The 14,407-nt window shown below is 45.8% G+C and overlaps 1 protein-coding gene across 4 annotated transcripts in view; it reads left to right on the forward strand.

Moving 5' to 3' along the window:
* LOC1277681 (cGMP-dependent 3',5'-cyclic phosphodiesterase) overlaps positions 1-14,337 on the forward strand; it is a 43,353-nt gene extending 29,016 nt beyond the window's left edge. For all 4 annotated transcript variants that reach the window (XM_061656240.1, XM_061656241.1, XM_061656243.1 and 1 more), the window contains exons 7-13: positions 4,636-4,766; positions 5,958-6,100; positions 7,166-7,232; positions 12,007-12,165; positions 12,243-12,577; positions 12,658-13,075; positions 13,149-14,337. In XM_061656240.1, coding sequence (XP_061512224.1) covers positions 4,636-4,766; positions 5,958-6,100; positions 7,166-7,232; positions 12,007-12,165; positions 12,243-12,577; positions 12,658-13,075; positions 13,149-13,502 — 1,607 coding nt within the window. In that variant the 3' untranslated portion in view covers positions 13,503-14,337. The remainder of the gene's footprint in view (positions 1-4,635; positions 4,767-5,957; positions 6,101-7,165; positions 7,233-12,006; positions 12,166-12,242; positions 12,578-12,657; positions 13,076-13,148) is intronic.
* The last annotated feature ends 70 nt before the right edge of the window (positions 14,338-14,407 follow it).

A 14,407-nucleotide genomic window follows, 5' to 3' on the forward strand; every position in this document is an offset into this window, starting at 1 on the left:
TAACGCAGTGCTGTAATAAGAAACATTGTATAATCCTTTTTCCCTTAACGTCACCTTTTCCGTTTCTGCGTCGCATAGAAAGCAATCAATAGCCTCACCCCCATCTGCTAATTAAACATTAATCGTAACTGCAAGGACGATTTCGTCGCCTGTTTGCATCTGAAGCTCGCAATAAACTCGCTGCCATTTCCCCTGGCCTCCCCTAACCCCCTTGCCACCCACCCATTACCAGTTATTACGAAACGAAGTATGCAACTTCGTCGCGGCCCAACCGACCCAAACGATGAATAATGACGGCGACGGCCCTGACGGTCCCGCCCCGGGGGAGCGTTCGAGTTATTATGACAACGCGTCGAAAAGCGATCGAAATCGCAATTAAATTGTACGCGCTCGCCGAAAAAAGCAAACCGCCGAATGTTTTTGCACCCTTCCCGGGCGTGCTTCCTTCCCTTCTCCCTGCCATCAAAAGCGAAGCTCATAAATTTAATTGACTCAGCAAAATACAAATCCATTACGTGTGCGTGTGTGCTTCCACGTGACGCTCACATGGGAACCGTTCTGGCTAGGGTTGGCTGCCTCAGCTTACAACGCTTGCACCGCACAGCAGCACAGTATATTAAATGCGTGTTTTTATTTCATTTCCCCTTCTTGGCGGAAAAAAGGGCTTACCGTGGGTTCGGTCACTTTTAATGGCCATCGAATGGCTCGTGCGCGAATGGCCCCCGCACATCGTAATCCTTCATCGCAGCTTCGTCCAGTTTGCCGTGATTTGTCGCACGAGTCGCGTTGTTGGCACTTAATAAATGAGCTTACAAATTTGTCACCGTGTGTACACGGGCTTGGCGTGATTCTCTTGCGACTAGGAGTAGTAGCCTATAAAGCCCATGGTGTTCGGTGTTTTTGGAGCGGCCCCGGGACGGACAGAGTCCACAGAGACAGAGCCGTGAGTGGCCCTTTTTTTCTGGTGCGTTTATTTAATTTCTGGTCCCCTTTTTCTCTAGTGACGCGACAGCCGGAACCGGCTCACGTCTTAAATCTCATCCCCGGAAACGCAATCCGTGCCCGAAAACGGAGCGGCCCAGTGCATGTGGCCGTAGTGATAAATTGTGATTTATTTTTACGATTATTCCTCGCAATAATAATAAATTGTGCTCCATTTTCATTTGACGCCCGGCTTTTCACGCGTCGCGTTTTGTGCGCCCGGGGGTGAATGGGGACATAAACCATACCCGACGTTAGGTCTCTTAACCCGGCCCAAAGCTGTCTTTTCTCCCTCGGTTTTGATTGTAGCATGGAGCAGAAATGAAACAGGGACAATTTGTATGTTTGTTTGTCTGTCTGTCTGTCGGACTGTGTCTGTGTATCTGCATTAACAGTTGAGTGCTGATAGAGACACCTAATGCTTGACGTTCGGTTTATTAATTTATGTACGAAAACAAGAGCCCCTTCTTTATAGTGTCCAATTGATTACGCTTGATTCGGTTTGATTTGGCAGACGTCGTCTCAATATCTCAATTATTTCGGTCTTTATTGTAGAAGGACCTTTTCATTTATGTCACTATCACAGATCGATAAACCACAGCATCTGCAGAAACAAAGGGAGGGCAAAATGAAGCCACTTTAAAGCTACACCAACAGGGCAGCAACCAACCAACCGATTGCTGATGATGCTCGTGTTAGTTTATGGATCGCATGAAAAGGCCTCCCATCCTACTGGAGGCCAGATCGATCACAGTCACAGCAGAGAAATTCGTTTCCTTCCACCCCAGTCGTCTGTGCAGTGGTTCTCGGGCATTACATCTTGAGAGCGTAAATAAACAAACGTTATACGCTGTACCAATTGACACCTTCCGATTGATAGCCAATGGTGGTGTTGTGGTCAGTGCCGCCGGTGCTGCTGCTGCTACTGCTGCTGGTGCGTTACACAGCGTGCACAGTAGAGATGTTATTGATGCTTTTGGCTCCCATCGTTAGAGCAGATGTGGGCATGGAGGTACGCCACTTCCCATCCTACCGCTTCCCATCCTACAAACTCGTAGTACTCGAGACGGCTGGGCTGTTTGAGCAAATGTTTGATCAGCTGCCTTACCCTTGCCCTGTCTTGCCACTGCTGCTGCTGCTGCTGCTGCTTGCGATTGCGTTTCCGCACTTAAGGGAGCCATCAGGTCCACGCCAAAAGGGGCACAATTTTCTCGTACGATATTTTCGTCAACATGTTTGATGTGCTAGAACGAAAGAGGGAGACATAATGCGTGCCGGTGTGTGTGTGTGAGAGAGATAGAGAGAAGAGAATAGCCATATAAAATGAAAACAGATTTCAGAGCGTGTGTGTTTGGATATTCTGTGTTCCATTTTCATTTTATCGTCGATTAACAGTCGATGCCAAATGGGGATGCCGCTTCTAGTTGGAAGTGGGAAAAGATTGTCTGTTGTTTGTCAGCTTTAGGCTGATATGTAAAGTTTAAACTTTGGGGCACAGAATTATGAAGAAAGTTAAGAATTGGGCTTCTATGTGATAAATAGTTAAATTTTTTAAATAATAATTACATCAAAGCCTTTGAATATTTCTCCAATTCCCTTAAAGCATCGACTGGTATAAATATCCCACCCATAACTGTAAAATAACCTTCACACCTAATTGCTTCTACTCCGATCGTAAAACGGGACACCACACTATCAAATACCGCACAATGTAGTAACCCACATGGCAACCCGCAGTAAAGTTCTCCATTTCCCAAGTTCGCATTCGTATGACATTATTTTGGTGTTCATTTTCACTTGCACAAAGGCGGAGGGCGCAGAGTGTTTCATGGGTTCAGAAAAGTCAGCCATCATAATGGAATTGTTTTAAAATGCATCTCCACTCGTTCACGCTGCACACACACACACACACGCTGCTCCACCTTCTGTCCGTCCTTTCCTCTCCACCGTTTGGTCTGTCTGCAACATTATGCTCACACTGTTTAACATCACTAAAGTGTACTAAAGCGCGGCGTGGAACGAAACACAAACGAAACGCAACACACACACACGGACGTGCTCATAATCAGGATAATAGCGATATATTGCAGAAGGGACGGAAGGCAGAGAAGAAAAAGAAAAAAAAGGCAGCTTACAAACAAAAGGGCAGCCTTTTGTATATCTGCCGCGATCCACTTGTCTGCTCCACACTTACACACACACACCTTGATCCTTACTTTGGCAAGCCTTTGGAAGCTTTTCCGTGAGGTTTTGTGTATAAAAGCATCCTTCGGGAGTGGTGTTGGAGATACATGTCTCTGTGTGTGTGTGTTTGTATTTCATCACCGACACCCGACGCTGCTTTACGACCAACGATCCCGGCACAATGTAACACAGCGCGAGCTACAACAATGGAGCATTGTTGCAATGTTGCTCCTTTCCGTTGCAAAGACACACACACACACACACACAGCTGTTTGAAATAATACAGCACACCGTGTCGGAAGTGCGGAACATAAAAGGCAGCTGCTTCCGTGCATCCTGTTCCAGTCTTCCTGTTCCGGTCCGGGGGTCACTTGCTTTCGCTCTTCCACGCGCTACTTCCGCCAGAACTTCTGTTTGCTCTCTTCCTCGCTGTCTTGAACCAGGCCAGCTTTTTTTTCGCGCGTGGCTCACCTGTGTCCGCTCGTCCTGCTTGCGCGGACGGCTATTCCGCAGGGGCCCAGCCAGCCAGCCAGCCGGCAAGAAAGAAGGTGCATTAGAAAACAAAATCTCCAAAGCGACCACGATCAAGCTTATTGTTGGAATGATTAGTTTCTCCATTATAATGTTGCCATTTTCCTTTTTTTCCCTCGTTTTTTGTAAAGCGGCCCATGGAGTTGCAATTGCGCTGTGGAGCGTTCCTGTTTTATGGGCAAAATAAAAATTGGCTTCTTCGGTCACTTTCCACTCTGGCGTCGTCGTCGACGGTGGATAGAGGCTGAAGGAAAATATTTTTTCCAATTAAGATGAACCCGGAGCGATTGCTGTGGCCATAGAGCCATAGAGCCGTAGAAAGTGTTTTTTTTTTCTTCTCGCTTTTCTGCCCAAGTACCCTCAATGTCCTTTAGGAATAGTATAGTGATCTGAAGATTATGATATTACCATCAGCAGTACGGGGGAATGAATATTAAAAGTAACTCCTTTCAGGCGCACGTCAACCATGGATTTATCACGTTCTGAAAGTTGCTCGTTTATGAAATATTAAACACAACGGCCATTGTAAGCTTACGCCCACAGTAACGTGTTCCTGCCACATTTCAGCAAGCGTCAACAATCAGTTTGAAAGCAAAACTATCTGCAGCGGCAGACAAGCTTAAGAAGAATTTAATTAAACTAATATCATAGAGGGAGAGATGATAAGATAAATATTCATAAATACACTACTGGCCGAAGCGTTTACGCTTGGTGCTGCGTGCAAACCTGTCGCTTCGAAGACTCCATTTAATTAACCTCATTTTTTTCTTCCTTTCCTCCCATTCTTTCCACCAAAACGTCCCTTCGAGTGGCATATTCGTGTTCCGTTTTTGTACCATTTAAACTCTTTTCCTCTACACTTCCTTTTTTTTTAAAGAAACATTTCATCATTTAAGTGTCGCTGTTTAACATCAAGTCGCTCGTCTCGCTTCTTCGCAGGTGACCTGGGACAGCTGTTGCGGGGCGTCATGACGGAGGCCAAGGAACTGGCGGCTGCAGAACGATGCTCTCTATTTCTGCTCGACAAGCACACCGGCGAGCTGGTTTCGAAGGTTTTCGATGGCAATGAGGTGAGTTTTTCCCCGCTCTCTCCAAATGGGTGGGGGGGGGGGGGAGGGCGCTATTGATTAAAAGCTTTTAATAACGAATGTCGTTAGCGTGTCGTGCTGGGCATTCATTTTGGATGGTGCATTATTGGAAATTAACGTTCAAAAGAGGTGATCGATACATTTGATTTGGTTTGGGATGCAATTTAGCAGAGGGATGGAAATAGTTTTCCCAATTTCCAACCCCACCTGTGAGGATGCTAATTTAGCGGTCCCGAAAATTGCAAACCGCGCTTGCAGAGGCCCAACTATATCGATCGATAACGTGAATAAATTCCAGGAATTGTTTTAATTTATAGTTGCAGCGTTATTGCATTTTCTGTGACACGTTTAATTCCACGTACTTAGTTCGAAACCAATCACGTACAATCTATGTGCTTTGGTTTGGTGTCGCCTATACAAAAGCGTATGTTACAAAGTTCAAAGGATTTAATTGATAATAGGGGGGATTCTGGGAAAAGCGTCAACAACGCCATTATTAAACTGAAACAATAATTAATTACAGTTGGAAGGGCTATTATCATCGTGCGGTTAAGCTATAATGCCCGAAAGTATTTCCAGAATTATTTGTCATTTTGATCCGTTATCCGTTGTATATTCGCAAAACCGACATAACTCTTTGGCTTTTTTGAATGTCCACAAACAGCCCTTCCAAAGCGTGATATTGAATATCTGTCATCAGTGTGGGATAATATTAGGTTCCCAATGACATGTTTCGTTTCCGTTCGGTAAACGCGGTTCCCTCCTACAATACTCTTTGACTCAACGATTCACCAACCAAACGCGCCGTGTAGTAGCAATAAAGGGCATAAGCTAACAGTACGCTTCCTACCCCCAAAAAAAACGCAAATCTCAGCGAAAACTGTAAGCTACACAGCGAAAATGTGATTTCAGCAGCTTCTTTTTCCACTTTACTGTGACGCAGTTGTGGTAATGTTGGTGAAACAAATCCTTCCCTGATGTGATGTGGCTACCCGGTGGTTCAGGTAAAACACTGACAAGCTAAAATTCGGCCTCTTTTTCTGATCTCCGCCTGAGCCGGAATGTTTGCGAGTTTGCGATCCGAAAAACACACAGCACACAGAAAGCCACTCACACACCCAATATGCTGGCTTGGTATCTAAAACTGTATCCCTTTTTTGTTGTGCTTTGCAGGCCTCGAAGGAGATACGCATCGAGAGCGGCAAAGGGATCGCCGGCTACGTCGCACAAACGGGCAAACTGCTAAACATTCGCAACGCATACCAGCATCCACTGTTCTACAAGGGAGTCGACGAGTCGACCGGCTTCAAAACGAGGTAAGCATCCATCCTTTATTCTAAGCGTTGGCAAAGCAAAGCGGAAAAGGAGAAAAGGAGTTGAGAGAAAGTGAAGCGGATGCGTACGAGACGCTGATGGGCGTTAGGTTGATGTGTCTATTTTCTACTGGTTGTGCCGGTTGTTTTTTTCATCTTGTTGCGTCGATGCACGCTACCAGTCGTGCGACCGGCTCAGTCAGAGTCGGCGGAAACAAATCACAGCAGACACCAGCAGCGTGCAATTTCTGACGGATGAATGAGGTTGTTGGTTGAAGAGAGTGTGTTCATTGAATGCAAATTATGTTTGCCATCATCTTCTGGCGTTTGTCTGTTAAACGAAAGCAAGCGGTTTAGTTAATTTGAACGACTTACTTGCGATGTTCTTCAGAAAAATGAACATCGTTATTGTACAGCTTATTTTAATGGCCATTTTCCTAACAAAGGTTGTCTTGTTTATAGCGAGATGATTCAGTTGAAATAGCAATACATCAACCCTGCCTTGTGTTGGATGATAAAATTAAAATGAATTTCACACGAAACGATTGCTAAATGGCTTTAAATTGAGTTCACCAACCCATTAACAAACACTGAAAGACCACCATTGAGCCCGTTTAGCAGCCCGAAATTCCCAGACAGCACCAACGAGTATCGCCAAAGAGGATTAGAAAGTCTTTCAGCTATCAATCAGCCAGTTGACAAAGTTTTCCAATTAGTGGTAGCAACAATTTGGAAGCAGGGCTTTTCCAAAGTCCTTGTACCACGTGTGACCTGAAATCACATCATATGACGGACTCGTACGTCGTCGTAGTCGTCAACGTGGTACAATGCAAGAGAAATTTGAGGCCCCAAATAACTTTGGTTCTCTAATTTCAAGTGATGAATTGTAGGAGAGGGATCATGTGTGTGTGTGTGTGTGTGTGTGTGTGTGTGTGTGTGTGTGTGTGTGTGTGTGTGTGTGTGTGTGTGTGTGTGTGTGTGAGTGTGTGTGTGTTTCAATCACCAAATTTCACGAAACAAGAAGCAAACCTTTCCTTTTAATACGCTCACTTTTGCTCCCATTTTCAGGAACATACTCTGTTTTCCGATCTGCGACGAGGAAGGCGTCATCGGTGTGGCCCAGCTCTGCAATAAGGTAAGTGGGCGTGTGATAGAAGAAACACAGAGAGATAGAAACAAAAAGGTGTCTATCTGATCGTCAAGATTTCAACGGCACAGAAGGCACATATGCGCACTTGAAAAGCTTCTGTTAATCATCAGGCGTCTCCATCGTGGGAAAAGAACGAATTCACGACCACAGGCAAAAAGGTCGCCTGTTCTCGTTGGCATATCCGAGCTCAATCCAAGCGCCAGGGAGGAAACAATCGATAAGCAAATCTTTCATCCAAGTGCTGTAAAATTGCTGACAATCTCACTCAGGAGCAAGCCAACAAGAAACACGGCTTTATCCCGATGCCTGTGTCAGATTTGCAGCAGCAGCAGCAGCAGCATTGAGCAGGAGAAGGGAGCGGAAGCATGAAATGATTGATTGATTTAATCGCTCTCCGTCAGCGTCAGCTTCAGCGTCGTGATGTGGTCAGTGAAGATACTGGGGAAGTGCCCAGAGTGGACACTATTTCCACTCAGTATTAATATGCCAATTCCGCCTTCGAGCCGCTTAGGGCCGTAGATTGCTTGAGCTCTTTTCCCGTCCGTCAGGATCGGGATCGCAACGGTACAGCCACGCTGGGTGAATGCAATCAACCGAGAAGGTCAGAAAGTGTAATTCAAAAGCATCGTTTCCACAATGGCTTGCAAAGCTGAAGGGAAAAACGAGCAAAACGTTAAGATTTCTTTGGGATAACATAATCTAGAATACTTAATGTTTGACAAATTGTGTCCCGATAAGAATCGTGCTCTCCCACAGTGCGAAAGAAAGCATATAATCCTACACAAAAATGGACAAGAAAAATTGCCAGTTACACTTTTGCCATAAATTGATTACCATTAAGATAGAAGATTGTGCAGAAATTGCGTTCCTCGAGATTATCGTACGTCTCTCTCTCATGGTGGGCGCACCCCGGCACAGGACAGTGTTGCCGCGCCGACCGGTAGGCAATTTGAGTGCCCTTTTCCCTAGCGGAAATGATTGAAACGATTTGTATTCAGCAGCTGTAATTCAATTTCGCAAGGGTTACTCGCATACCGAGTGCAACGCTTCGCCTTTGGCGTGGCCTGGCCTGGCGTTTGAGATGGTTTATGATTTTTTACTACACTTTACTACACTGCGGGCACCCGGGGTCGTCGTGTTTCTTGGACTGCCCTCCCCAAGACCCGCCGGCTAATGCTCTTTGCTTTGACCTTACATTTACAGTACAGCTCGGAACGGGATTTCCCAAGCAAACCGAATCACCAGCACCATCGGTTTCCGAGCGAAAGGCAGCACGGACGCACAGAAGCTGAAGCTCTTGAGCTCGTCCTTCAAAGCTTATAAAGATCACTGCATAGCAAGAGCAATCGTTTGAAATGGAATGGGAGTGTGCGTCTCTGTGCGAGTACTTTTTCAAAGTAAAATCTGGCAAAAATATTGAACACATCCCATAAGGAATCGTCCTTTCGCTCAAGCTTGCAGAGTGGTAGCATATTGGGTGAATTTAATGAACTTATTTCAAGCACGACACACCTGGTCCCTTCTTGCTAAAATCAAGCAACACTGACGGTAATGGTATTCCGTACCAAAGACGATTGGATTGGAGTAAAGTCCCTTCGTCTCGGTATAGGGTCGTCTCCGATCGTGCAACTGTCTCGTTTGAATACAGGTGAACAGGTGGCCAAAGAGTGTTGTTATTGAGTTGAGCCAATCTGCTCAGCTGTTTTTCCCCTAAAGCATCTATTAATAATCAGACCTGCCAGACTTAATGGCTCAATATATCTCTTTAAATCAGTGTGTAAGTACAGTAAGATCGATTGCACTTTAAATGAATGTTTGCTATAAAATGAGTTGCTATAAAATAAATCTTCTCGGTGCTATATTTAACCGTACTTACAAGCTAAATAGCTTCTGCAACGCGTCTACTGTCATTTCCCGTGCCCAATCAAATCAATTACCCTCCACCATTTCAAGAAGCTAAACAAAAGCATCGTCGAAAACTTTTACCACAAACGTGGCTGTACCAAAACACAGAGCGCTGAGAGAAGGAAAACAAAAAAAAAAACAAACAATCTCAACAGCAAGCTCGTCGACGAGATCGCGTCGAGTAAAACAAAAGCCTCTGAAAAGTCACCACACATACGCACGCAGAGTAGAAGCCAACCAACAATACTGAAAACTTTCTCCAGCCTTTTGCAGCAACCATAGCATACCAGCAGCCAAAGCACCCCAAACGTGTAAAGGATGCCCGAACGTGTGTGTGTGTGTGTGTCTGAGTGTGTTGGAAAAGTTTCGATGCCTCATGAAATATTATTCAGTTTTACAGTTCGTAAAAGTTGAGCTGTCTCTTTTGCCGGCGACCATCGGAATCGAATCACTGCTCTTCCGGGTTGTGATGTGCACCATTTGGCACCAAAGTGAAGGCAGAAGACCATTGCCGGGGGTATGTGACCCGGAAGCGCAGCAGTGCTTTATGTGTTGAAGAGTGGTTGAGTTTTAATAGAAAAATTGGGTAGAAAGTGTGTCGTCAGAGCTATTACGCTTTAAAGGTGTGTGGTAAAGGTTCGCTTTAGAAAAAAAAACGTATCTGTGTGTTTCTAAAAGACAATTACTTCTTTTAAAGCTTAAAAGCATCATGAATTGGCTAACTGGAACACAAAATTTGCATCTAAATCTAGAACTTCACTCGTAAGCGCCTAAATGTATGCAAAATGCACAACACAATCACCCTAATAATATGTTATAATATTCATCCTAATAATATTCATCGAAAACCGGCATTAAGCACGGGAATGGCAATAAATCACTTAAATAAGACACCAATTACCAAACATTGAGGGATTTTATCCCACCAATCCCGTTTCACAGCTGTAATTTGTCAAGCCGTATGTGCATATCGTTATAAACCCACCACCAGGTGTTCCAATTTCTAGAAAGCGCTCAGTGTCAATCCACCTGGAAAGGGCATCTAGATTACTACCCACCACCACCACCACCAGCATCACCACCTTTTCGTCCACCAGCAGGACAACAAAGTGTATCATCGTCGGAAATCAACGTGTACCACAAATAAACCATTACAACACTGATCGAACGGGGAGGGAAGGGATCGTCGAGCTGTTCGATGCAGGAATACAATTCCACTTTAATTACTTGCCTCGAGAGCTACCGTTCCCGACTTGTTTTTAGTTCCCTCGTTCCCCTTCACTATCAATGCATACGGACGGACGGTACGATTAGATCGATGGTTGTGTGCACATTATGGTGGACGCATCATATGATATGATGATGATTATTGGGCCCCACCTACATCGCACTCCTCTTTGCGCAGCGGCTGCAGCTGCTGCCCTACAGTGTCATAAATGTTAATAGGAAAATCAGTATTCCCACCTGTGGCACACCATGGGCGAGATTTTGATTCCAATCCATTTGATGGTTCAATTTCCAAGTCCCCTTCCACCGGGAAGGGACTGGCACGGCAACGACAATGGTCCTTTTGGGAGTGATGTGATTTTGTTTGCCAAGCTCAATCGAAAAGAACGTGAATGTGGAAGGGAACAGTTTTTTTTTGCTCCCTTCCATTAGCTGCTCGGAGTGTTCGAACTTGTTCGAAAGTCTGTGGAATGGAAAAGCGAAATTGTTGCACAAAATACAAGTCTAGTTCAATAGCATCCATTCAAGCCTCGCAGAAGGGGTGGGGGAGAGGAATGTTGTAAAATCTCATCCAACTGAATAAAAAGAGTTTCTCACTCCTTTGCACATCCTCCGGCTCGTTTCCCGATTTAAATAATCCTCACTTTTTTCTTCCATACTTTCTATACAAAGAATAGAGGGGAGGTTAAGGGCACAGAATGTTGTTCAGCTTAGTGGAGACGAAGGGAGCGCACCGGCGAATGGATTGCGATTCTGTGTTTTATCTTGTATCTTGTGGATTTCCCACTCGGCTACAGGCAAACCACAAAATATACACACAACACCACCAGTGAACGAGAGCGGTCCCGGGGAACCCTTCGCATACATGTTCACTCTTGCCATGCACACGCTCTATAATCCCCGCCCTGTTGCATTGGCTACCACCGCTGCGTGTTTGACATGGGTGCCGCCCGGAGTCATCTGCAGGGCGGAAGTTCTGCATAAGGCGGTATCTCACTTTACGGTTCGAAAGGTTATCGGGGTTTGGGCTGCAGGGTAAAGAAGCGGAGGAAAGCATTGAAGGTACATACCGTATCAGCTGCTGCTGCTGCTGCTAGTGATTCTGCTTCATGTGCCTCGTTCGATAGAGGTAGAGACATTACTGCAACACCCCCGTCGTGTGTTGGGTCCAAGCACGACACCATGGACCGGAAGTGTAGCACTGGAAGCGAATGAAAGGGCAAATCGCATAGAGTAAGGGTATTTTCAATCGTAATCGAACACAAAAACCTTTTTACCTTTTACACAATAGTAACTTGTCCTATTTGTTCGTTTGCCGTTGGAGCAATTGTTGATTTGCTATCGGTGAAGGTTGGAAGGGTTTGGGCTGAAAGCAATGGCAGTCAAACGAACTGTGAGTTTATTTGATAGTTTTTTAGCTGCTGTAGGGTACTGGTGCCAGTTGTTATGGCCCTTTTTCCACTCAATTTCAACAGTGAACAAAATTTCAATCAAGTAGTCCATGATACTAATTTGACAGTTGTCCGTCATTTGGCAAATTTGCAATCGGCACACAGTGCGCTGTGGGTTATTGTACTGCACTATACTAATCACATAATCGTATTGGCCATTTCCTCCATTTCTCCAGCTGAACGGATTCCATTTCGACAAGTGTGACGAAGAGGTGGCGACCGCATTCTCCGTGTACTGTGGCATCAGTATTATGCACGCGCTGGTGCACAAACAGGTCCAGAAAGCCGAGGCGCGCTACAAGCTATCCCAGGAGCTGCTTCTCTACCACATGAAGGTAAAACCGTCATCTCTTTCCGAGATCAATGTGCCCCCTCTTTTCACCACTTCATCCTCTCACGCTGCTTACTACAGGTACCGGATACGGAGGTGAACCACGCACTGGAAGCGGTGAAGGAACCGGACCGGGAGCAGGACGAGCTGTACCGTACGTTTCCGCGCTTTGACTTCTGCCCGCGGGATGTGAAGGACCATGCCCTTTCGGTGCAGCTGGCGATGCGAATGTTCTACGATCTGAACTTTGTCGGCAGCTTCAAGATACACGAGTACAAGCTCGCCCGGTTTGTGCTGCTGGTGCAGAAGGGCTACCGGGACACGCCGTACCACAACTGGTGGCATGCCTTCTCCGTTGCGCACTTTGCCTACTCGCTCATGATGAATCTACGGCTGATTGAGCGCGGCATTATCACGTAAGACATTTGACTGGGTTGGTGTTGGATTGGTTGCAAAGTGCATTAACCCACCTGTTTCCTCTGCTGCCCCGTTACAGGAAGATGCAGGGCTTCTCGTTTCTGATAGCGGCCTTCTGTCACGATCTGGATCATCGGGGCATTAGCAACTCGTACCAGACGCAAACGAGCAGCCCGCTCGCCCGGCTGTACAGCAGCGAGGGAAGCGTGAACGAGCGCCACCATCTGTCGCAAGCGATCTGCATCCTGAACGACTCGAGCAGCAAAATCTTGGACGGGCTGTCGACGACCGAGTTCAAGGAGTGTATCGATTATTTGCGCGAGCTGATACTGGCCACCGATTTGGCGAACCATTTCCGCATCCTGCCTCGCCTGAAGAAGCTGCGCGCGGAGTATCTGACGGAGGGTTCGAATCAGCGGCTGCTGCTGTCGCTCATGATCACGTGCTGCGATCTGAACGATCAGATCAAATCCTGGAAAACGGTGCAACATGTGGCGGTTAGTATTTTTTGCATTTTGAATTTTCTTTTTTAAACGTTTAATAATATATGTATACCTTTCCATTGAATAGCACCTCGTGTACGCGGAGTTCTTTGCCGAGGGAGATCTCGAGAAGCAGATGGGACTGCGACCGAACGCCATGATGGACCGCAAGAAGGCGTGCATTCCGATGTTGCAGATCGAGTTTCTCACCACCGTCATACGGCCGACGTTTGAGATATTGGTGCAAATCTTCCCCGAAACCGGTTCCTTCCTGGACACGATCGATAGCAATCGCGAACAGTGGGAAAGGGTTCGCAACCGGGCCGCCCAGCAGGGCAATGGGAGTGAGGCTGGCGGCAATGGTGCATCGGAACCGTGCAATGGGTGTAACGCAACGACCGAATGTTGTGATTTTACCTGCTACACACAGGTGAACGATTGAGGAGAGGGAAGCGACCGTGCTCGGACGGGGATTGCAGCAGCAATACGCGAGAGACTAATAGGTACAATGGGGGAGTAAAGCAAGACAATTTTAATTTATTTGACAGTATTTGTACTAGCATTGTTATTTTACACAAACACACAGTCACCTGATATCGTCGAAACAGTCCGGTTTTGCAGAAGTGCAGGACACCACACCACACATCCCAGATAGCTTACATTCACTCGAAAGATCGCATAACTTTCCTTCTTGCAGGAGAGATTAAAGATTGTTTGCTGGCAAACAGATCGTTAATACTTGTTTTTTGTGTTTCTTTTGTACAACTAACGCTCGCACACACACATACCTTTAATCTTAAATCGCACAATAATACAACCCCCGGATACGTCACAACGATACCAAAGCATTTACGGGATTCGTCTGCGGCCGCGCGTGTCTCTCACTCTCTCTCTCTCTATCACTCTCTCAATACACTTTCGTTGTCCGGTTGCGTACGATGTCACGAAAATACACAAAAAAGTAGCGGGGAAAACTAAGTAGCTTTTAGGTGGTAGGAGCAGGTACAAGCAGCAGAAAACACAGGATAGACTAGAATTTAAACAGTGTTGTCTCACAACCTGTAGGAGGTTCGACCTGGCCATAATGTTTTTTGGGTGCTGTGACCGATGGAATCGCGTCGAAAGGGAAGAGGAATAATGTTCCGAGGGATTTCAAAATGTGTTTAGCTACACGGTAAGAAAGCAAAAAAAGCCATTGTGAAGAGCGCGCATAAAAGGACAACTGTTTTCGTGGAAATATTTAGATGTAGAATAAACCAAAATAACTTCAAACTAAATACTAAGTTTTGGATTGGCTGTGTATGATTATTTGGGAATTTTAATATCACAATTCATAAATTAACACAC

This window comes from Anopheles gambiae, chromosome 3, assembly GCF_943734735.2.
Source record: "Anopheles gambiae chromosome 3, idAnoGambNW_F1_1, whole genome shotgun sequence".
Classification (NCBI taxonomy): domain Eukaryota; kingdom Metazoa; phylum Arthropoda; class Insecta; order Diptera; family Culicidae; genus Anopheles; species Anopheles gambiae.